The sequence below is a fragment of the Cimex lectularius genome, unplaced genomic scaffold (assembly GCF_000648675.2).
Source record: "Cimex lectularius strain Harlan isolate CLEC.00 unplaced genomic scaffold, Clec_2.1 scaffold47, whole genome shotgun sequence".
Taxonomy (NCBI): Eukaryota; Metazoa; Arthropoda; class Insecta; order Hemiptera; family Cimicidae; genus Cimex; species Cimex lectularius.
The window spans coordinates 1,273,154-1,298,120 of NW_019392686.1; the positions used below are offsets into that span (position 1 = coordinate 1,273,154).

General features: G+C 35.4%; 3 protein-coding genes across 5 annotated transcripts in view; 1 reads left to right on the plus strand and 2 right to left on the minus strand.

Moving 5' to 3' along the window:
- The window catches only part of LOC106661167 (open rectifier potassium channel protein 1), a 66,518-nt gene extending 64,259 nt beyond the window's left edge, over positions 1-2,259 (plus strand). For both annotated transcript variants that reach the window (XM_014384407.2, XM_014384405.2), the window contains exons 7-8: positions 731-939; positions 1,075-2,259. In XM_014384407.2, the coding sequence (XP_014239893.1) occupies positions 731-939; positions 1,075-1,885 (1,020 nt within the window). In that variant the 3' untranslated portion in view covers positions 1,886-2,259. The remainder of the gene's footprint in view (positions 1-730; positions 940-1,074) is intronic.
- A 237-nt stretch (positions 2,260-2,496) lies between these two features.
- LOC106661051 (inositol-trisphosphate 3-kinase B) overlaps positions 2,497-24,967 on the minus strand; it is a 350,651-nt gene continuing 328,180 nt past the window's right edge. The window contains exons 7-10 of one of the 2 annotated variants that reach the window (XM_014384150.2): positions 11,893-11,975; positions 5,605-5,773; positions 5,474-5,545; positions 2,497-3,592 (exon numbers count right to left, since the gene is read on the minus strand). In XM_014384150.2, coding sequence (XP_014239636.1) covers positions 3,314-3,592; positions 5,474-5,545; positions 5,605-5,773; positions 11,893-11,975 — 603 coding nt within the window. In that variant the 3' untranslated portion in view covers positions 2,497-3,313. The remainder of the gene's footprint in view (positions 3,593-5,473; positions 5,546-5,604; positions 5,774-11,892; positions 11,976-24,967) is intronic. The other variant, XM_014384151.2, reaches the window with a different exon arrangement.
- LOC106661052 (dihydrolipoyllysine-residue succinyltransferase component of 2-oxoglutarate dehydrogenase complex, mitochondrial-like) lies at positions 8,986-10,986 on the minus strand. Its single transcript, XM_014384152.1, has one exon. The coding sequence runs from the start codon at positions 10,548-10,550 to the stop codon at positions 9,084-9,086; it is 1,467 nt and encodes a 488-aa protein (XP_014239638.1). The 5' UTR covers positions 10,551-10,986; the 3' UTR covers positions 8,986-9,083.

Genomic DNA, 24,967 nt, shown 5'->3' on the forward strand with positions numbered 1-24,967 from the left:
AAAATTTAATGGTAAAGATTTTTTTCATGCTGAATTTTGATTTTTGATGGTCTTTTTGTTCCATTTTGTTTCTTTAACTGTTACTTGTACAAACATTAAATATTCCTCAGTTTACTTTTTGTTGTAATAATTATAAAATCATTATAATTCAGCAAATTTTGTTATCACTTTTATTGTATAAAATCCTAATTGTGTAAAATTTTAAAAACAAATTAATTTATGGTTATTTTGTTCTGCGCTTTCAATACAAAAAAATAGTTAAACGCAAATACTGAAGGCCATGATAAGTTCATAGACGACAAGATTGTAATAATCTCAAAATATATAAATAAACAAAAAATGGAGCAGTTATCTAAAACATTTAATTGCTCTTTGCTAATTTACTTTGAGTGTGAAGCGGTTACATAAGAGATGATAATCAGTGTTAATCCTGGCAAGACACCTACAATTGGTCATAATTAAACCTGATATGGCGCCAGTTTATAAACTAAGCCACCTTTTGTCCTTTTATTTCTTTTCTTGGAACGGTGTGTGTTAGTTCGTTCATAGAAAACCATAGTAAATGAATTTCGGTCTAAATCCAGTTGAATTGATGTACAAAAGTGAATGTTTTCACAATTTTTTAAAAGGGGAAATAGGTTTCATACTATTGGCGAGAAGTAATAATGAAAACTTATAAACCATTTTTAATGAATCATTTTATTAATATTTTTTTATGAAACTTTGGTAGGACGGAGGGATTCACCTGTTTACAGACGACGAAATCCTCCACAGCGAGCAGTACAACACTAAAAACAGTTCAAGCAGTTGGACACCGAAAAGAAGCAGAGCTGTATCGGAAGTACAGTACTTACCTGATTCTACTCTAGGCTACGATCGCCAGAAAACTTGGGCTGGCGTTGATACTTTACACACAAGAACAATGCTCAAAAATATGAAGTCAGTATACATTTTAATATTTTCGATTTAAAGTTCTTCTCATGTTAGTTACAAGTTATCAATTAGTAATTTTAACATATTCATTCTTGAATTAATTAATTAATTCCAAGTTAAATTTTTCAATTGAAATTATAGATCAAAGGAAGGAGATTGGGAAAGTGGAGAACAGAAAGAAAGCAAACAAGAGAACGGTTTCCGCCGTTTGTCAATTGCTGCAATGAACTTCTTCTCAGGTGAGAGGAAGAAAAAGTTATCAAAGGACAAACCCAAAAAGGAGAGAAGGACTGGAAATACATTTTCAAGGACAAATTCAACTCATCGCTTTTCTTTGCAAGAGAACGAACCAAGATATGTGTATGATGACGTAAACTTTTACACGCAGAATAACAGAAGGCCAAGTTTGCTTGATGTTTTGCCATCTGCTGGCACAGGGAACAGTACTCCAATGAGCCCTGTGTTAGAACAAACTAGCATTGCTGATTTCCTAAGGGTAATGTCAACTTTAAAGAAGCTAGAGGAAGAGCAAGGATCAAGCCCCACAGGGAACCGAAGTCGCCATCCAAGTCTTAGTTATTTATTCAATCCTCAACCTTTGCCCAAGGAACTGCTAAGAACAAGAGAAGCATCTGCTTCGACTGGCAATCTCAACAAGGAGAGGAGGTTTTCCCAGGGTCTTCCTAGGCCAGAGCAAGCGGCACACAGACGCAGGGCGATATCAATGTCTCGTGACATAAATAAAGAATTGCCCAGAAATTCTCAAGCTGGTGGTAGATTTACACCTCCTACAAGAGCGTTAAATCCTCCGATCCCTCCTACTGTTGTTGTAACAAGCCCGGATGGACATCATCGCTTCAGTGTTCACAATGTTGCCTCCCAAAGAAATGAAAATTTACTAGGACCTAAGAGAAGAGGAGAGAATTTTTCCGAAACGATTAGCAGGCAATAAATATACTAAATAATTCTGCATTTTAACATCAAAAATGTACCATTTTACTTTTATATGTATATGAAATAATACTATAGACTGTCAAGTCCAAAGATATTGGTTAACAATTGTTGAAAATTATATTCATATTTGATGTAATCTGTATATAAATGTTTTGTTTTAAAGTTAGCGTTGACATTTTTAAAGTGATAATAATATTTGTGACATTCCACGTTATTTATTTAGAAAGTTAGTTATTTATGTATATTTTTTGTAAATAAATAATGTTAAGTATGGCATCTAAGTAGATATATAGTTATATTTATTAAATTTAATAATAATCGATGCTTGGAACAATTTTCTCAAAAGATATATAACAACCTAAATAACATCTGCATTGTTTTAATTACTTCAATAAACATATTTAAATAATAATGCAAAATCATTTAAAACCAGTTTTTTTCCTATGAGTGGTACAGAATTTTCCAATGAAGTTTTCATTCCTGTGCAAAATAATTTCAATTTTTTTGAAATCTATCAACAAAAGGTGGATACGTAAAGGTATAGTTGCAAACAAATACAAAAAAAAGGTCCATTTCAATCTAAAATGGCATTTTATTTTTAAATTTTCAACAGGAAAATTAGTCAAAAGTTTGGTTTTTTGCTAATTTATTTACGAAAATGATAGTTAAAATATTGAATTGGTGATTTTTACATTTTTTCCACCACATTAAAATATTTTATAATGAATCCAATGATAGTAAAATCTATTAAAAGATTTTCTAGAAGTGAATTTTATTTTCCAGGCTGTATAATATTAAATACATACTTTTCAGAGTGTAAAGAACAAAAAATCAGTACTATTTAACATTAATATTAATAATAATATCACACAATTTATATACAATTAAATAAATTAAGGAGACAACAGATGTCCTATTACAGAGACCTATGAAAAAAAAAGACAATAACAAAAATAAAGCTGAATAATATTGCTATTAATGAAAATATGGGATCAAATTTGTATATACAAAATACGTACAAAATCTGGATGAAATGTAAATTACAAATCACTTGAATGGTGTATTCAATATAAAAAAAATACTATTCACAAAATGTTTTGTAAGAAATACACCTTTATATAAAAACAAAATGTATATTTCATTATTATACAGAGGTAGAGAACTCAGCTCAGATCTATATCTGCCCTTGCGTACAGCATTTTCCTTAGAAATGTAACTTTTTATTTTATATACAATAGTTTCGTTTTTAGTGGCCTCGCAAAAGTTGTCTTACATATTTTTACAAAGGTACATTTTCTCCTGCAGATATTAGATTTTCTTTTTTTCCGTTAAAGCTAGTTTTCTGAGAACGTTTCTTTTTGGCATATTTAACATTTTATTAATTAATGCTCGAATGACATTTGCTATTGCTCCACACTAGTTTAAGTCATGTAATATCCTGTGAATTGTTAGTTTGGGGTTCTTGGTCCATAGGAGCCGTCACGACTAGCGTCGTCGTTGCCATCTGGGCAGCTGCCATTTCGCTGAATATTCCTATGAGGTTGTTTATACCGATCAGGTAGCCGTCTTCATGGTTACCAACGACCCAGGAGGAATTATGGTCGATGGTCATTTTCTTGGGTAGCTCCAATGTCTTTGCAAAGTCTATCAGCCAGACATTGGCATTTTTCTGGTCATGGACAAAGAGTAGAGAGCTACCGATCATCTGTGGGAAAAATAAATATAAATACAATATATCTATGCGAACTGCTCAAAAATGAATAGCGATATTGTCAATTTTGTAGTATTTACTTGTCCTAACATTTTTTTTTATATAAATTTTTATTATAAACTGTATTAAAATTTATTAGAAATAATTATGGTTTTTACTGAAGGAAAATTTAATTAAAGGATTTTGAAAAATAAAATAAAAGTTTTTAATTCCAAATTTTCAATGTAGAGTTCAAATCTTCTTTAAGGTCTTTACTAGGTGAAAGAAAGTATTGGGATCTAATGAACTCATATAATTACAAGTCCAACTGAGAAAACAAAAACAGTTGGACTTGTAATTATATGAATTCATTAGTGAGATGTCTTGTTCACCACGTATAACTGAATGCTGGCCACGTGCTTCATAACCTAAACCAAAGCACTTTTATATTAGTTTTTTCCAATGAGAATTTTTTTCTCTTCTCTCTTGGGAAAGCCCTGATGTTGCCGAAAGCTTGGTGATCCCAACACTTTTGTCTTTCTTTCACCTAGTAAAGACCTTAAAGAAGATTTGAACTCTAAATTGATTATCTGCAGATCGATCTGCAAACATCATTTCTTCATTCCAAATTTTGTTAATACAATAATTTTTTAAAGCAATTAATACCGCGATAATGTCCTTTGTTTGCCAAAACCTCTGTGAACTAAGGTTGTAACTAATTTCAAAAAGAATTTCACTCTACAGTTGTTGCAATGCTGCACTCAGTTGTTACACGTCAATTGGCTGCGGATTGTGATTGATGACGCCCCACATGTGCTCAACAGGATTGAGGCTTGGAGACACTGGGAAAGGGGCAGATGGGAAATTTTCTGTACATTGAAGAAAAACTCTTCCTCTATGTGGTCTGGTCATCATTGTCATCCAGAAATTGAAAATCCCTGCCAATGAGATCTTTGGTTTGAGTAAAGTATTCCTCGATAATTTCTTGGACATAGTGGATTGCGGTGAAGTTACTTTGACAATATAGACTCCAGTTCGTCCTCTAGTGTAATTCCCAGCCCTGAATTTTACACCGTCTCCTCCGAACTGCACTAAAGGAAGCACAAACTAGTGCATTGCATCCCTGTTCTCGGTAGACTCTTCGGCGCCTGCCATCACTAGACAGACAGAAACGCGACTTCTCAGTAAAAATAACAGCATTCCAATTGTTGTTCGCTTCTAGGCACTCGCTGCACCATATTCTCCTGAGCTGCTGGTGGCGGGCTGTTGCTGCACATCGTCTCAAAGTGGCATACTTTATGAAGCCAAATTGAGACCATACCAAAACATCTTGCATTTAACTTAGGATCTGGTGGGCACTATGGAAAGGGTTCCGTCTTGATGCAATGACAATATTTCTGTCCTCCCTGTGCACGTAATGCGCTTAGATCCACTACCTGGCCTCCTAAAGACACACTTCCAGTCTCTCGGAATCTGGCTAAAGTCCGGGACTGAGAAACGCCAATTGCCTCTGGGATATCCACTTGGCTGTGATGTTGATGACTCATTCTCACAATAATATTGCGAGCTTCTGGTTCAAGTTGATGACTTTTCATGGTTAAAGAGAATAAAACTAAAATTTAGAAAAGACAAGAAATGGTGTTTGTTTACAAAATGAGTAATATTCATGTTTACTATTCGTAAATGAATTCCTTATTAAAATTGAGGATTAACATTTGTTTGTTTTTGATTTGTACTTTCTATTTTGTGTTATCCAACTAACAAGAATATATTGGTTAATTTAATTAAAATTAATAGAATAAGAATAAATTACATATATCCCTATTCATTTTTGAGCAGTTTATTTTAAAAGGGGAAATAAAGTAAATAGTTATTTACTATAGGTAAGTAGCTCACCTCATGTGTCTGGAAAAATGTTGAAACTTCTAATGTAGCTTTAATTGCTTTAAGTCTTTGAATATATTTGGGCTAAAATTAAGACAATTTATAATAAATAGAAAAAAACCCAAACTGAATAAATCTCTTACTATTGCATGGGGAAATCCCTCACAGAAATCTCGAAAGGCTTCTTTGATTTGTGACTGGGTTCGTGTTGTTTTGAAATCCTTACTTGATTTCCCATCACTTTTCTTAATTCCCTCAATCCTGAAACCAAGGGTAGCCGTAGAAGAAATTGTCTCACGCCACACCATATATCTAAAAGTACAAAAATAAAAATTTAATTACAATCATTATTAAATTAATTACAATCCTATAAGAAGCATAATGAAGTCACATATAGCACCTTTATAATATAACAAATCAATAAGAATTACGCTTCTAAATCAACATTTTTTTTGAATGCTCAATGAAAATGTCAATCTGTTTAAAGCCATAAAATCCCCAAGATAAGCCTTGAGACTAGTTTATTATTTATTGTCAATGCATTTCAGCCATACCCATCCTTCATGGCCGCAAAGAGCTAGAATCATACTCCAATGATCCGCTAATTCTTTTTTTCTCTATTAAATCTACACAAAATGACCTAATATAAATAACATAACAGGTCAAATACAACCAGAAAATATTAAATGTAAACCATGATTTATTAGAATATAAATATGCCATTTGTGGTTATTAAGTATTAAATAAAACTATAATTAAGTAATAAAATTATAGGATGTCTTTAGTCAATAAAACATCTGTTAAAGCTCACTCCTAACACTGAAATGCTGTCTAGAGATTACTATTTTTTAAATTTGTCTCAGTAATTTAGGAAGCTAGTTATAAATGAGTCGTTATGAAAATTCTCCTAATGCTGTGAAAATGGGGTTAATTTTCGATAAACCTTCTCATACAAACAAAACCTTTTTGCATAATAAATATGGAATCATAATGTATCGAAATGTCAAAGAGAGCTTCATCCAATTAATAATTTCAAGATTTACTTAGGGATAGAAAATAGAGAAAACTGTTGTTACTTCAATCGCAACGCCAGGATCAATTAAAGAAAATAAACTTAAACAGCTTAAAGTATCAAACTGTTTTGTTTTAATAATCAATATTCCATAAAAGCTATAAACAAGTTAGTAAATTTTTAATTTTCATTTATTTAAAAATAGTTTTGCGAATTGTGAATTTCATTATGTAAGTATGAGATTTATGTTAAGAGATTCTAATTAATTTTTTTATTAACTAATAATATTGTAGACAACTTAATGATGAAAGCTGAAATCATTTCATCCTTAATGCCAAATTGTTATTATATTTGATTAAATTATGAACTCAGAAATCATTAAAAAATACTATATAAACTATATGGCGGACATAAAGATATTAAAATCTTTTCTGACAGTCAGGCTAGTCTTAGGACTTTACAGAAAGATTTGTCAACCTCATGACTGGTGGAGGAAACTATAGATCTTATCAATAGGATCTCTTTCAGGTTTGAGAACAAGGTAACCATTATTTGGATACCAGCACATAAAGGACACCATGGCAATGAAAAGGCGGATGGCCTAGCCAAAGAACGTTCTAATAGTGCATTTGTCGGGCCACAACCACTATTACCTCACTCTATGAACACAGCGAAAGAGAGTATCAATAACTGGGGCATGAAACAATTCCTTAGGGAGTGGAATTTATCCCCTGGACACAGGCAATCGAAAGAGTTTGTTAAGGCGATCAAACTAGCAGAATCGAAATGGCTATTCTCTATATCAAGGAAGGGAATTAGGAGGCTGATAGGTATTCTGACGGGCCACTGCCCACTGAGAAGACACCTCTTCGTAATGGGTATCCTACCAGATCCCTTTTGCCGCTTCTGCAAAATAAAAGAAGAAACGGCAAAGCAATATCTCGCAGAATGTGATAGGTATGTTAGGTCTAGATTTGAAATCTTTGAAGGAGAGGACAAACCAAATGGCCAACAAAGATAAAATGGTCCAAAATCTTGGGGTTTGTGAACAAGTTCAAGAGGTTTATGCAGGACACGTGAGCCGACCACGTCCCGGACCTTTTAGGGATGGGGTACGAGTCTACCCAGGCATTTAACCCCTCGGGTCTTGGTTGTCCACCCTGCGTAATATATAATATAATATGGCGGACATGGTTATCTTGAAAACAGAAATTAAATGTCACATTAATCTGATTTATTAACTCTGGACCATTAAAATTAGTTATATTTATATTGTGAACACCTTAATGGTGCAAGCAGAAAGGATCAGTTTAAATGTCAAATTGTTAGTGTATGCAAACGATTCAGCTTCATTTAAATTTAATACATGTATTATATTAGACATCTTTATGGTGAAAGTTGAAATTAATTTTGAATCTCAAATGGAGGTTGTAATTTTCTTGATTTATTATTATTGTGTAGTATTTAGTGACTGTTAATTAATGATTATTTGGAGATCTTGAGTGCGGTCTTGTGTGATGTAGGTTTAGAAAAACATTTTCTTTATCGTGCCAATGTTTCAATCTTTATTTAAATCATCTTCAGAGCTCAAAGTGTGTGTTTTCTGTGTATATGTGTCACTTCTAATTTCTTTTCCCTAAATGCAAAAACAAGCTTGTCTGGTTAGCATTCTCACTACCCCAGTGTATTCAATATTCCTCGGGGTTATTTTCCTCTTTTTTTTCAGCATGGGGATTCCACTTTAGTTTTTTGAGGTTGGAATAGATTTTCCACTGAAATGTTCTGTAGGACGAGTGGCTTTATCTAGAGTAACGTAATTTTGTTAATTTTTATTCTCTACTAGCTTTATAACCTGGCATTGCCCTGGGGATAATAAAAAGTGTTATTTAACACATTATTTTAAATATTTGATATAATGATTATATTTAGTCATCATATTAGATGCAAATAATGCAAATGTGCATAATGCATAATGCAAAAATAATGCAATATTATTTTTGTTTTTGATTACATTCTATTAAATGGTAATTTCTGCTGTATTCAGCGTCAAATTCATTTCAATGCTCTTTGATATGCAGTGCTTTGTCATATATGCAAACAACAAATCACCCATCTTGGAGCATGCAACATAAAATTGTCCATGAGAAAACCATGGATTCTCCAAATTCAATCAATGTAAGATTAAACATAATTCATAATCCAGCAAAATCATCACAATTAATACTGAACAGTAAAAACTTACAAAAATAGGGATGGATAGCTAGGATCAGGATTAGATGACAAAATGGGTGTATTGTCAGCGAAAAAGTATATAATATAATTAGGGAGAACAGAAATGTAGGGCGTGTATATTGTGTATAGTAGCGACCCTAGGATATTGCCCTGGTGGACACCCGCTTTATTGGGAACGTGAGAAGAAAAGGCAGCCACCTGAGAAATGCATTAGTCATCACAAGTAAAAATAATGCTTATAAGTTTCAATTACTTTAGTACATTTAATTAAAATAAGAAAAAATAATGATATATATGTGTATTATTAATTTGATTTTCACTTTTGGCAAAGAAATACTGCTCTTTATCAGTAAACGGACCACGAAAAATTTCAAACTCTCAAATTCCTGATAATATTATCCTTGGATCTTCGACTCCCGCTTTGATTTTCTTGAGAAAGAGCACCGCTTCGCGTCCGTCTATGAGACGATGGTCGTAAGTGAGCGCAAGATACATCATCGGTCTTATGACCACCTGTCCTTTCACAACAACCGGCCTCTCGAATGTAGCATGCATTCCTAAAATCGCCGACTGTGGAGGATTTATGATCGGGGTGCCCATAAGCGAGCCGAAAACGCCACCGTTGCTGATGGTGAACGTCCCGCCGTCCATATCTTCGATGGACAATTTGCCACTCTTCGCCTTTTCTCCGAGGGAGTAAATCGCCAGCTCGATGTCGCCGTAACTCATATTCTCAACATTCCTTATAACAGGCACTACCAGCCCCTTGGGAGTAGCCACAGCAATGGATATGTCGATATAATCCCTGTAAACTATATCAGCGTCATCGATGAAGGCGTTCACCACCGGCTGGTCTTGCAGGGCGTAAGCGGCTGCTTTGACAAAGGCCGACATAAAGCCTAATTTCACGCCGAATTTCTTAGAGAAAGCTTCTTGGTGAACTTTTCGGAATGCCATTATGGAAGTCATGTCCAGTTCGTTGAACGTCGTCAACATGGCGTTGGTGTTCTGGGCGTCTTTAAGCCTTTGGGCTATTCTCTGTCTGATCCTGTTCATTTTCACTCTGACCTCGGTCCGGGTGCCTTTTATTTTATGCGGCTGGTCTGCAGGTTTGGCCGGGGGCGTCGAAGGTCCGGCTGCTTTCGGGGGTGGCGGTGCTGCGCCTTTTTCGGGCTTTGGCGGGGGGGCTGGACGCTGTGGAGGCGCGACAGGTGGTTCTGCTTTCGGGCTTTTTTGCGCTTTGGCAGCCGGAGGCGGTTTCGCAGCGGGGGCCGGTTTCGCTGCAGGGGCCGGTTTCGCTGCAGGGGCCGGTTTCGCTGCAGGGGCCGGTTTCTCTGCAGGGGCCGGTTTCGCTTCTGCCGGCTTCGCCTTCGGTGCAGGAGGCGGACCCGCCCCAGGGCCGACTTTCAGTTTGAACAGTTGCTGCCCCGCTTTGACGGTCGCTCCGTCCTCCTTGTATATCTCGACGATCACGCCGGCAGTAGGAGCGGGCACAGGGACGGCCGTTTTGTCCGTTTCGATCTCGCACACCACCTCGTCGTGGGTCACCGTATCGCCGACTTTTTTCTCCCATCGAAGATCTCCCTCAGTCACGGATTCAGGGAACGGCGGTACGCTGACTATCTTATCTTCAAGAACTACGGGCGAAACGTGGAACTCCCTTCGGAGGCGTCGCCTTGGACCGAGAGAGTCATATGCGAGTGCACTACCGTCCTGGACCCTCGACAGTGCTTTAACACACCCTATACTCACAAACTGTTTACTTCGGACTGTGTAACGGCTCAATCTAGTTGCGGTATAAAACAGTTTTTTATAGTACATCGAATGCCGTGCTATTCCTGCCATTTGAACTCAAAAGTAGAACAACATTAGATAAATAAAGAAAGATGTGGCACCTACATGTCTACAACAAACTTCATTCTTCTGGATTGCGTACACGAAACTATAGCGCGCATTGCCTCATATAAAATCATTTTTTATCAACTTCATATAGAATATTTGAAATTTTTTATCGCGCGGTGTGTTATTCTATAAATTCAACAAGAATGAAACAGTTATTTTATCAACATCACAAATAAACTCATGTGTTTTGATATTAAGACTGTAAATAACATTTATTTAAAATCTTCAAAATTCGCTTTTAAAAAAATTCCATCTATAATTTAAAAATCTTTACATCTCTATTTGAAAATTTTCGCTTTCCACTTTAATAAATGCAAAGAGAGAGTAAACTGAAGAATTGTGGAAAGGCAAACAGATGTTTGACATGCTCTGGTTTTATTAGGTAAACATTTCAAGTTAATAATAGAAAATAAAAATGCGAGGTTCTTCAAATACATGCCTTCTTCTAAATAAAAAAATTTAATAGTTGAATAACTATGATTTTGGATTTTAATTTCAAATATGCAACAAACATGCATAAAAACTTTGGTTAATGTCAAGAAAAATCACGTGACGTCGAACACGGTTTCATGAAGTCTAGACTTAAAGGTGGTAGTTACACGTGTATGCCCTATCATAAAGCAGAATCCAATCTGTAAAGATTTACACCTAATGCTTTCGCCACTAAGATTTTCTGTGAAATTTGAAAAATATTTTCACACAAATATTCCCGCCGCTCAAGTTGTGCGTTGTTTTGGAAGGGTAATCTGTTCATCTGTTTTGCTATCTATGCTTATGCTTAAGTTTTTGCTATATCTGCACATTTCGAAGGACACGACAACTCTGGGCTTGTTAATGGCTTGTTAATTAACTACACAACTCTCGCTGAAATACCGAATGTAGGTAGACCGACGGACAATCATTCGTGCGGCAAAAGCGTCCTCACCAAGGGAATTTATGCAAATCCTTTGATGTTCGTCAAAAAACCGACTAGGTCCCGGAGAGTGTGCTTTGAATGTAGAATAAATTCTTGTGTCACGTCTACACTCACATACTGAAAGAAATTCCCGCACAGATACAAAAATTTACGCTGTGTGTCGTATTCAGCGACAATTTTTATAGGTATGGACTCAACTTAAGACTTATCATCCACAGTTTTTGCTAGCCACGCCTTAAAAGAACCGTTACTTTGTCGCTTTACTTGTTGAATTACAAAATATATTTTTTCCCCTTTCAACTGTTCTGTATAAAATAAATCAGTGTTATGAGGATTAGTAAGAACGGTAGTCAGGACACGTTTTAGTACCTGGGCTTAGTCACTCCTTTCAGCCGGTGTTCTTCTTCTGTCGGCGCGTTCGAGTCGATTTGTATCATCTTCTCGTACATATCCTGAAAAACAAAAAACAAAAAACGATAGAACAATTAGTGAAATCTACACTAGTTTTGAATTGTGGCGTTATGTTTAAGCGCCTGTGACAGGCAGAGAAGCGAGGATGTGAGGTGATCAATTTGGACCGAGCTGATGTCAACAGTTCTATAAATAAAGGATTAAGAAACAAGTTTCAAGATGAAGTTTAAATTAAACTGATGCTAACAGTCCATCTTGGGTTTGATTTATTAACCTGCACCAAGGGCTTTTTCTATAACAGTACATAATAACGGTCAATATTATAATTTATTAAATCCATTACATTTAGTGATCTGATTGACCAAATTACTTCTTTCAATTAATTAACATTTTTATGTAAGGTTTTGGTTGAAATGAAAAAGTTAGTGTCATTAGCGGGATTCGAACCCACGACCTTCGGCTCAACATGCCGCTGCTCTAACCACATGTCATGATAGCTTAAGTGGTTAGAGCAGCGGCGTATTGAGCCGAAGGTTTCGGGGTTCGGGAAGGGTTCGAATCCCGCTAGTGACACTAACTTTTTCATTTCAACCAAAACCTTACATAAAAATGTTAATTAATTATGTATAGAGATTAGTGACCGTTAATCGATAGTTATTCAGATATCGTGAGAAAAAAAGAAATACTTTGCTTAAATATAAAATATATTTTGCATTGTATAAATTCACTTTTCCACATCCTAAATGTAATTGTTAAATGTAAACATTGTTTGTAAATCCCAGGCCCTGAAGATGTTCTCAATAAAGATCGAAACGTTGGCACGATAAAGAAAATGTTTTTATGAAACCTACATCACACCCGACCGCACCTCACGATATCTGAATAACTATTAATTAATTATAATTTATTATTGAAATTATTGGACAATATTTCCGATTTATCAAAAAAAAAATGTTGATTGTTAATTTGCAGGCTAAAAACAATAAGTAAACAGATTAAACGCTTGGTGAAACGTATCGGTCAAAAATCAGATCCCAAAGTATCGGCATAATTTATCGTACGTAAAAGGAGGAAAATCGGATTGATTTTTTTTAGAAAACAAACTACAGCATCCATTATAATGATGGAGTGAAGTGACGAATAAGTGAACCGGTGAAAAAGAGGGTTATTGACTACGTCAATGATTAGTGACTTAACGAAACGGAAAGGTGGTTATCGGGCATATGAGTATATTACTCATATAATGAAAGATTGAATTAGAAATCGGTTGATTGAAAGAGTGGGTGAATAAGCAAATCTAGTTTTAAGTGAATTATTAAGTTAGTGAGTGAACATATGTGTTACTGATAAGATGAATGATTGAGTGAGCGGATGAGTAATCGAGTGAGTGAGGTAGCTTACAATGGGCGAATTTAGATTGAAAATGATAGATCGAATAAATGAGTGAATGAATTATTCATTCATTTATTTTCTATATGAACCACTATTGTATTACATGTAATATAGATATATTTACATTACATACCTTATTTATAAAATTAAATTTAAAATTAATTATGACCATATATTGTTCATTTCGAGCAATATACAGATTTGCTCCCTTTGCATTCAGTACAGGGCAGTGGAACAAGAGATGACTCACGTCCTAAACCTGATTGCAGCAAACGCAATGTTGTCACTCTAATTCTTTGCAAATATTTTAAGCTGGGCCCATGTCCAGTGAGAGAATCCGTCAGCTTTGCCGTTATATTGAGAGTCAATAACCATAAACAATGGTCATGTCTTCTACCTTTTTAAAAAAATTCTCGTCTCTTCTCCTTTCTCTATGCAAGATCACATTTTGTAAGGGTATTTTCGAAAAGGTATTTTTTTTAACAGGGATGAAGGGTATTTATTATACTCTATTGGTCATCAGCAGTTTCTTAGGCCAGACGGACCGCTCTTCATTGCCTTGGATTCCGACATGTGCTTTCATCCTTCTTCTCCTTCTTCGATTATAGCTGTGTAGCATTCGGTGGTCTTTCGGAGGGGGGGGACGCGATTGAAGCGTATTATGAATTGTTAAGATTTGAGTTCGGCACCCCACGGGGATCCCGGGTGTCAGGGTTGTATTCCCAACTTTCCAGACTATTCCCCTCCTTCCGTGCACAGTATTTCCTAGGTTGCTTTCTTTCCCAGTCCATCCACACTCGGCGTCCACCTTACATCACCCTATCCCTCCAATTCAACTCCTCACATCATACTCGTAACACCCGCTCATCCCCCATCGACCTTATCCTTCCGCAACATTCATCCCATACCTTCGAAAGGTCCTTTCTGCTACGAGCCCCTAAACTCTGGAACTCCCTTCCCCTTTCTATTCGTCACCTGTATAATCACCTCCTCTCCCTCCAAGCAGAGACTTTACGTTAACATTTGATATTTTGTTTAATATTCTTGTAATTTTCTCTTCTGGCCTGCCTTACTGGTGTATATTGTGCCAAGATTTCTATGTCATTTTATTTTTAATTTCATAGAAGGAACTTCCTTTATTTATGTCATGTATATTATTCTTAGGGGACACCAGTCCCAGAATAAAGTTACTTTTCTTCTTCTTCCTCTTCATCCAAAGCCAATTTTCCAGCTTCAGTCAGTTGCTTGGCTTGAACACTGATATCTTCGCATCACTGTCCATGGTTCTTCGGATTCCTTACTGATCCGATTGTCATCATGCTGTCTGTATTAATAATAACTTTTAGGAACTAGCTTGCTTCTGACCCATGTACAGTGAGAGCCATGTCAGTTATATTGAGAACCAATTCGATCCTGTCTTCTACCTTGAGAAAAAAGTTCTCGTCTCTTTCCCTTTGGTTGTCTTTCTCCATGCAAGATCCCATTTTGTAAGGGTATTTTTTAAAAGGCAGTTTTTTTTAAACAGGGCTGAAGGGTATTTATTATACTCTATTGGTAGTCGAATGTCATCAGCAGTTTCTTTGGCCAGTCGGACTGCTCTTCATTGCCTTTCACCCAAAGCAAAGCCAATTGTTTTCCAGCTTCAGTCAGTTGCTTGGCTTGAACCCTGATATCTTCGCATCACTGTCCATGGTTCTTCGGATTCCTTATTGATCTGATTGCCACCATGCTGTCCATATGAATAATAACTTTTTTAGGAACTCCTGCTTGCTTCTGACCAGCGTTAATCTATATCAAAGCCCTAGAAGTTCTTCAGCTTGGTTATTTGACTTTCCCGAGTGAATTTTTTCGTTTCTGTGGTAGACGACAAATGAACATTCCACGTTTCCATACTCTTGTTTGCTCCGTCGGTATTTACATTAATTGAATTTTCATCTTATTTATGAAAGGTTTCTAATATCAATCGTTTCAGCAGGATGACCCATAAGCTGTAATGCACTGGTCGATCGATATTCACCCTCGATGCTTTCTATTATAACGTGAGAAAAATGAGTTTATAAATGAGGGAACGAATGGATTATGATCGAATGAATGATTTAATTACAAACTGACTATTCAAGCTTTTAAGTGAATTAGCTACAAATGAGGTAGGTGGTACGCTACAAATTAATTGACTCAGTTAGGTGGTGCGTATTATACTGACCGAATGAATGAGTGAATCAAGTAGTGAATGAGAGAAAAGAGAGAGAGAGAGAGAGAGAGTGAGAGAAAAATTAATTGGCTATCAATAGATAGTTTATTGATTTAGAAATTCATTATCCCTTCTTGTAAAAAAACAAATGAATGGATTATTAATAGACGAATTACAGATTGATTACAATTGCAGATTGATTGGTCTAGGTGGTGAGTGAATGATTAAGTTACCGAGTGAGTCACTGAGTGAGTGAGGTGAGTCAGAAATGAATCCATTGAAGCTACTATTTCTTTGGCGTGTAGTAAACCTCGGCTTGTCAATATATGTTCAATCAGAATCGAGAAAACGTTAGATGATTTGGATTATAGGTTATTTTTTGTAGGATTACGTAGTTCGTCATAGAGTTAACGCGGAGCCCATTTTAGAATTTTTCTAGCGCTTTCAATCACCTAGGAATTGTCATGGCACTCCCCTTATTCTCGAGTGGGCAGTTCTTAACCATATGTCTTTAGGTGGTTATTATCCAGCATCGTTTTTGGTTCTCGATAATCTTTAGTGCTGAGGCCAAAATCTCAGACGTTATTTCGAAATCCATCTGTAAATGGTCCTTTCATTCATTTAACCTTTCGTAAAGGTCAAATTACAGTTTTCGTAAGGATTGTTAAAGCCATGACCATATCGAAACAAACTGCCCAGGTTGTATATTAACGAATTGTCTAATATGAGGTATACAATGGTGTACGGTTAACGATAAAACAAACTGCTAACACGGTAGGAACAAACTGATATCACATATGATCAGTAATGTAGGATCAAGCTAATAAGATCTTTGTAACGGTTAGTATTTAGAACGCTAGGTTAAATGAAGTTAGTTCTTTTGAGTCCCCGAGCTTCAATAAATAAGACAGCGGAGATGCGAGAGTGTTGAATGAAGGGTCATTACTCCGACGGCAAATATAACTCAGTCGTTTTAAGCAGCAGTGATCTGTATGCTGAATGCGTTGATTTACTCCAGGCCCGTGCCCCGGGGGCTGCGATAATCTCATCTCATCTTCGACGTGCCACTTTCGGCCCGCAGGCAAGCATTGTTTGCAAATTGAACAACATTCAAAGACACCGTCGATGATTTAGCGAAGAGCGGAACGGTGGATCGAGTGCCGAGGAATGCGAACAAGTCAAATAAGTTAAATTATTCAAGTTTTCAGATTTCAACCAACTTCTGTACATTGTAACGCTTGTAAAAAGTTCACTGGATAAGGCGTGTTTTATGCAGAACTTGATCGCCTCCTCTTCATAAAATGAACGAAAGACGGGATATGATGAAAGCTGTTCAGCAGCTTATAACTCCATTAAAATTACATCGAACGTTTTAAAACTTATCAATGAAGTTTAATTGCCTATAATATTAAAATAAATATTACTCTTGAGTGCTAAATTGCTTTTCACAAAGACTTGGGTGGTTCTAATAGCCTAATACTCTTCCTTAACCAAAATTTGCCAGCACCCTCATTATTGTGATACTTTAACAACTTAATAACAACTTAGGTTAAAATTAAGAAATCACAAGATGAAGTCTCTGTACAAATTGTCCCTGATTTAAAAAAATCTTCCTTTTGCATTTTAAAGGTTGTAAACTAAATAAATAATTAAAGGTTAAAGTCAAAGAAGTTCCCGACGTATTACGTTTCTTACAAAATATAGAAAAACGAGTTCTGCGAGTCAGTCTGGAGTAAAGAGAAATTACCTGCAAAATTAATAGTAGATTAAATAAATATTTCATTTTATGAATAAAATAACTCATATAATTAAATTATATCAGCAAGGGGTTACTCAAAAACTGACTGTACTGTTTTACAAAAACAAAATGTAACTACTAATTAAACTCCGTAGGCTATAATAATTAAGTTATACAAAAATCGACAAATTTAACACACCGCTTAATTTATTTAGTTTACAATGAAATCTATTATTTTTCAATTAATTAATCTTTATGTAAGGTATTGTTTGAGATAAAAAAGTCAAGTATCACGAGCGGGATTCGAACCCACGACCTTCGGCTAAATACGCCGCTGCTCTACCACTTGAGCTATCGTGACTTCAAGACTGACTTGACTTTAATACCTTACATAAAGATTAATTAATTGAAAGAATTTGAGCAATACTTGTAAATCGTGAACAATTCAGAAATCGTGAAATGCGGTCTGGTGTGATGTAGGTTTCAGAAAAACATTTTCTTTATCGTGCCAACGTTTCGATCTTTATTGAGATCATCTTCAGGGCTCAAAGTGTTTGTCTTCTTTTTAATTGTGCCATTCTTACGTTTCTTGTTGAGAATGCCTACCTTACATAAAGATTAATTAATTGAAAGATGTTATTTGGTCAATCGGACCAAATCTAATGAATCTATTATTTTTCTACATTAGTTATAGGTAATTAGGAGCTATCGTAGTCAAAATAAACAGTAAATAATGCTTACTTTTGCACTGATTTGTACAAAAAGTAGCATTCTGCCCTTCCATTCCGCTACGACTAAAAATAGCTTTCAGTTAATTTTTATGCTTCGTTGATTTTATTATTTGGTACTATTCTTATTCTTAAACCTTTTTCGAAAACGCTCTGGAGAATGGTACGCCCCATGCTGTATGGTTCCTTAAGCGACATTCCATGGTGGTTCGTTATGTCCTGGGGTGGCATTTCCTTGGACGACCGAATTGGTTGTTGTGCGAGGAAGATCTCTAAATTCACATAGCTACATGATAATCCTAAAGGACGTATATGGACGTCTACCTCAATGAGGTTGAAATTGGATGCTGCTCAATCTCGAAGTTTAGATTTGAATCGAACATGTTTAGAATCAACTTAAACGACGATATGACGGCGAAACCCGGTCCTAACATCTTAGAAGAGTTGGAAACTGCTGTTCTTGACTAATGGGAAAGAATTCCTCAGGATTTTATCAGAATTTTTTCCCCAAGGAATGCAAAGGCGTTTAACGGACGTGATTAGTGCCAGAGGTAGAACTGTTCGCTATTAAAAGGAGCAAAAAGTTTTTTAAAAACTCACTAGTTTTCGTGGTCGCTTGACCAATTAATATATTTCAATTAAGGTTTTTAGTTGAGATAAAAAAGTCAATGTCACGGGGTTCGAACCCACGATCGTGACTTCGATCCACCCGGACACCAACTTCCCATCTCAACCCCACCTTTTGAATTGTCCCTCCTTTTTTGCCATTTTTCCCATGTCGTGTAATCAACTTGATTATCGGCGACAATTGAAATGACCACGGAGTTATTTTTTTAAAAACATTTTCATTTGTTTTTTAATTTTCTGTTTTCCTGTTCTTTACTCAATAATTGTTTTTTTTGTTTAAACTTTAGGTAATAAACGTTTTCTTTTTAATGTGCAAAATATGTATAAACCTAAATTCAAATTTAAGGGTAGTGCGTTTATTTTGTCCTTCAGTATAAATGTCGCAGTCACTAGTCAAATCCGTAATTTGCTCAAATGCCTAGTCATTTATTTAGATTTCAAATGACTGGCGGTATGACTAGACCCTTATTTAGTGCCTAGACATTTCATCAAGAGTCTAGGCATATAATTTCAATGTGGCATTAGGCAGTTAGTAAAAAAATTAAATATAATTAACAAAAGCATTTATTTATTTCATAAGGTCGAAACGTAATATTTGCTCCTGCAGGTACCTTCCTATTTCGAAGAACATTGGTTTTAGGAACAGGCTTCTTAGCCAGTGTTGCAAAATAACCAATGAAAATATTAATTACAGGGCGTGGAACGTTGATTTTTGTTTCAGCCCGAAATGCATTTTGATTCTGCTTCCATGGCACCCTATAAGTTAATAGCGTCAGATTCAAATTTCGGCTAAATAGTCACATTCAATTTCCACCTACTTCTATCAGATTGTATGCGCAACAGAAGTGCTGAACCTGGAATTTTGATGTGTTGGTTGTCTTGGCGTTGTAAAGCTTTCGAATTTTATCATTTAAGACTTCAGTTTTTTCGGAATAATACGTATCTCGAGATAAAAACGTTTGCGCTGAGAAGCCATTGTGAAATTGTAGAGGAAGTATTAGCAGAAACCGACAAATGGACAAAAGAAAAGCATCATAGCGTGTTGTTGTTTGTGTTGTTTGATCAACTGATTAAACAGGGCCGAAGTTTAATTAGAGGACTAGATGTTTGATCAACGGTGTAGGAATTTGAGCAAATGTTTAGTTACATAGAAGTCATTGTATTTTCACTACTTTACTAGTCATTTTATTAAATACCTAAGCCTGGCGACATATACATATAATGTAATAAACCATTTCATATCATATAATATATACTCCTTCACTTTAACACTTCTTATAGTCACTGGTTAAAAGTAATAAACAACAAAATCCACAAAAAGTCAACAGCTCTTTGAATTGTGCTATTAGACTATCACGTTTGGTATGTTGAGAGTCCTTCGCAAATGTTTTAAAACTATTTTATTTGTACCCTATATATGTTAGTACATATTACAAATGTGGTCACAAAACGTTTTTCACACGGTCACAGCAGTAAGACTAATGCCAACGCTGCACCCGGAAGACACATGCCAATGCTGGTATTCAGCGTGAGGTATTAAGTGGCAAAGAAGGAGGCCTCGGGGTTAAAGTCGATGTGGTGGATTCTCGGGAATGTGTAGAGAGTTCGAACAGATCAAGAGGTTAATCTGAACTTTTTGGAATCGCGAACGGATCAGTTCGTTTACAAAAGGAATTTTGAGGTCGTTTTGAATAGTGAGGTTAGTGGCGTAGTAAGGAGATTTGTCGATTTGTCTGAGGACTTTTAATTAGAAGGATTGGATGCGTAGGGTGTTGGATAGCTTGGAAGAACCGCATAGTTCCATTCTGTACGTCCAAAGTAAAGTCTTGTGTAAAGTTAGTTTAGTGTTGACGAACAATAAAGATTTAAGTCCTAGACGTCGTCGGATTAAACTTCATCAAGTCTTTCAAACTATTATCATTAATTGAAAATGTTAATAAATATCAAAATCTACTGACAATGCTAAAACTTAAAAAATTTCAAGCATAATGGATTTATGAGTGACAGTTTAACTCCATTTTTTGCCTATATTTTATGTCAAAACGACATTGATTTGCGAAAAACGTAAAACAAAAAAAGGCATAAAGTAAAAATTACAAAGTAGGAATGGGATTTTTAAAAAAAATATTTTGTATGCACCCTATTCATATTTGTACATATTACAAATGTGATCACAAAACTTTTTTTCACGGATTTCCGTCAATACTAAAACTTATAACTTTTCAAACAATGGATTTATGTGTGACAGTGGAACTTCATTTTTTGCTTATAATTTATGTCCAAAACGACATTGATTTGCGTAAAACGTAAACACACAAAAGGCAAAAAGCAAAAATTAAAAAGTAGGAAACGGATTTTTTAAAAATTATTTCATGTAACAACACCCTATACATATTTGTACATATTACAAATGTGATCACAAATTCTTTTTTCACGGATTTTCGCCAATACTAAAACTTAAAACTTTGCATACTTAATGGAGTTATGTGACAGTATAACTCCATTTTTTCCCTATATATATGTCCAGTACGACATTGTTTTGCCTAAAACAAACGTAAAGCAAAAAAGACAAAAAGCAAAAATTAAAAAGTAGGAACGGGATTTTTTTAAAATGATTTTATTTGCACCCTATACATATTTGTACATATTACAAATGTGATCACAAAACTTTTTTTCATGGATTTCCGTCAATACTAAAACTCTAAAACTTAAAACTTTTCAAACGTAATGGATTTATGAGTGACAGTATAAGTCTACTTTTTGCCTATATATATGTCCAGTAAAACATTGATTTGCCTAAAAAAAACGTAAAGAAAAAAGGCAAAAAGCAAAAATTAAAAAGTAGGGAAGGCAATTTTTTAAATTATTTTATTTGCAGCCTATACATATTTGTACATATTACAAATTTGATCTCAAAACTTTGTTTCACAGATTTCCGTCAAATACTAAAACTTAAAACTTTCAAACGTAATGGATTTATGAGTGACAGTTTAACTCCATTTTTTGCCTATATTTTATGTCAAAACGACATTGATTTGAGTAAAACGTAAACCAAAAAAAAGGTAAAAAGCAAAAATTAAAAAATAGGAACGGGATTTTTTGAATTGTTTTATTTGCACCCTATACATATTTGTACGTATTACAAATGTTATCACAAAACTTTTTTTCATGGATTTCGGTCAATACTAAAACTCTAAAACTTAAAACTTTTCAAACGTAATGGATTTATGAGTGAAAGTACAACTCCACTTTTTTGCCTATATATATGTCCAGTAAAACATTGATTTGCCTAAAACAAACGTAAACCAAAAAATGCAACAAGTAAAAATTAAAAAGTAGAGAAGACAATTTTTTAAATTATTTTATTTGCACCCTATACATATTACAAATATGTTCACAAAACTTTTCCCCCGGATTTCCGTTCTAGAAGTCGTAGTTGATTTAGTTTTCTATTAACTTGTCTCTTGATTGTGAGGGATTCCACGACAGTTTGCTGTCTAGGTATAGTCCTAAATATTTGACTTGAATGGACATCAGTATCTCTAAGTAGAAATCAAATAAAAATTATGGAAGTAATCCTCATTGCAAATAAAATATTGCCAAGGTTCAAGGAAACTAGTCAAAATAATCACCACTGTGGTGAACCTTTGACGCTAAGGATAGTCGAAAAGGGTCAAAAGACCAAGCCGAGAGAAAGTTTAAAGTGATAAGGCTTGCGATAGGTCACACGTGTGTAACACATCTCGGAATTCGCCTTTGGCTCCACATAGGAAGTGGCAGTCGCCACAGGATGTCCTCGTAGTGATTACTCCCGTTTATTATTCCGCTTTCTTCTTCATATTTTATTTTATAAATCTTTTTCTTCGCCTCTTTTTATTTAAGCCACAACGAAATGTTTTGTTTTATTATGTGGGAATGAATTAGTAATGAGTCCGAGCTTGTCTCGGTGGGAGAAAGCAAGCCGAAACGGCCGTTAATGCCGGATGTTTTGTGGGATCAACGTGCCCATATGTTTTCATTAGTTATTGATGTTTATTTTAAAAGATCACCGGAGTCGTTCATCCGTTCAAATATCTCGTAACTAAACGTTAAAGACAGGGGGAAACATTATCAGTCATCGGTATGCAAATGTTATAACGATATCACTCATTATTATTACTGGTTTTACTGACACCATACTTTTTACACTTAATTTAGCGAGAATAGCCGGGACTAGATATGCTCTTTTTTTGTATACAACACATCCGACCACCCAGTGAAGTTTTACAATTTGAACAAATTATGGCCGACTAGACGACTCCATATACAGATTGGCCAGATATTTTCCAGATAAGAGGCGGATAGTGGGCTAAATTACAAACTCAGATAGCTATTTACACGTCTTTAAGCCTTGGGCAGTGATTACATTTGGTAAACGGACAGAGAATAAATTATTTTCAATCTGCCGTCCGGTTTTTGCGCTTAAAGCCAGATTGCGTGTATCTCTCCCGTACGATCCGGAACGTCCATTTCCAAAGTGCAAATTGTCTTAACACCTCGGAATTTTTAACCGAGGACAGTAAATCCGTTCCTGTTCAAGCGTAATTGGATTGAGTGAAAAAAAATCCTTGGACTAGACCCCAGCGTATAACGAAGGCCGAATGCCCTCCGGCTACCCTCACATCCACGATTAACTCAAGACGTAGGAACAAATCCAGCACAAATGTTTGTCTACGGACATCGGGTCTTGTTAGCTAAACAGGATCCGAAGCCGGGGATAAGCTGTATTATTTATTTGGCATCGCCCACGTCTCTCTCGTCAATCTGTGTGACCAAATGTCTCACCAAAAGTTGAAAGTGTGTTGTGGTCAAGTAAAGTAAGTTAAGTAAAATAGAGTATAAAATAAATATCCCATTTTGGGCAGTTAGTAAAGGAAAAGATGGTGAAACCTAACGGGAAGGTAGGCAGTGTAAAAGGAAAACCGAATGCTCAATAAAATCGATATGGTGACGAGATAGTGAAGAGAAATTCACTAGGGTCAATATGAAGTTATCACAATACATTGAGAAAAATTGAGTTGGTTAGAGAACATAGTGTATTGTAAATACACTGAGAGGCAAAAAAAAAGTGCCCACCCTCGTTTTTCTAGTAAATTAGCAAACACAATTTTCATGTTTTATTGTTTATTGGATATTTTAAAAAATTAAATAAAAATTAATTTTAACAAACAATTTTACCAAAAATTTGCTATGGAAACGATGAAGAAAATATTAAATTTAGTATGGAGTATTTTCGTTGATCGCCGCTTGCATTCGACGTGGCATGGATTTTATGAGGTTTTGTCTGTAGTTCTGTGAATACTTTCATATCCTACAGCAACGCAATTCTTTATTCCTGCAAATTCTCTCGAATCATTGGACGACGATTTTTCACACTCTTTGACAACTCGTTCCAAAGGTGTTCCATCTTAAACCCTAAGTCGGTACTACATGCTAGACCCTCCAAACATTGAATTGAAGCCCGTTCCAAGTAGATCATAGCTATATGGGTCCTTGCATGCCCGTGGTCACTTTTTTGCCTTTCATTGCATGCATGATAATAAATATTTCAAAAGAAAAAAAAAGGATGAAGTTGAGGTTATCGACCTGCAGCATATTACGAGTTGGATCTTCAGGAGGTGGACCTGAAGATCCAACTCGTAACATGGAAAAAAAAGGTTAGGTCGATGATAGGCGAACGAGCGAGTGGATGAGTGAATCAGTTGGTTTTTAGTAATGAAAGAATGAAAGAGTATATGAAAAATTATTGGATATGTATACGGATGAGTTAGATAGGTGAATGTTTTACGAATATGATGTGATTGAATGAGTGTACGTTTGTTTAGTGGATGAGATCGTGATGAGGTAGTGTGAATGACAGTTGATCAGCGAGCGAATAGAAAACTATGAGAAATAAACTTATTTGTGTGTAAAAGGTGAAAGTGGTTGAGTGAAGTTAGTTTGTGAATAAGTGTGTGAGTAAATGAAAGTGGGCAAATGAAGATGTGAATGAATGAGTTATTTGTTTATATTACTGTTGGTAAACGAGTGAATAGAGCAGTAGGAATTATTGAATAAGTGGCTGGATGCGTGAATAAGGTGCGAGTGAGCAAACATGAGAATAAGAGAACTAATAAAGTGTAAAGCTGGGTGTGAATGAGTGAATGATTTAGTGGTTGTGTACGAGAATGAATGAGTTAGCGTACTTAACAAGTGCGCAAATAGTAATTATGGGAGTGAGTTATGTGTGTGAATGACAGGTGGAAAGAAAATTACAGGATGTGCATCAAAACTGAGTTACTGTTTGAGAAAAAAGAGTGAATGAGTTATTTGGTAAGC

Bases quoted from the DNA above. Each gene is read 5' to 3' on its own strand.
- LOC106661052 (XM_014384152.1), bottom strand. From the start codon at position 10,550: ATGGCAGGAATAGCACGGCATTCGATGTACTATAAAAAACTGTTTTAT.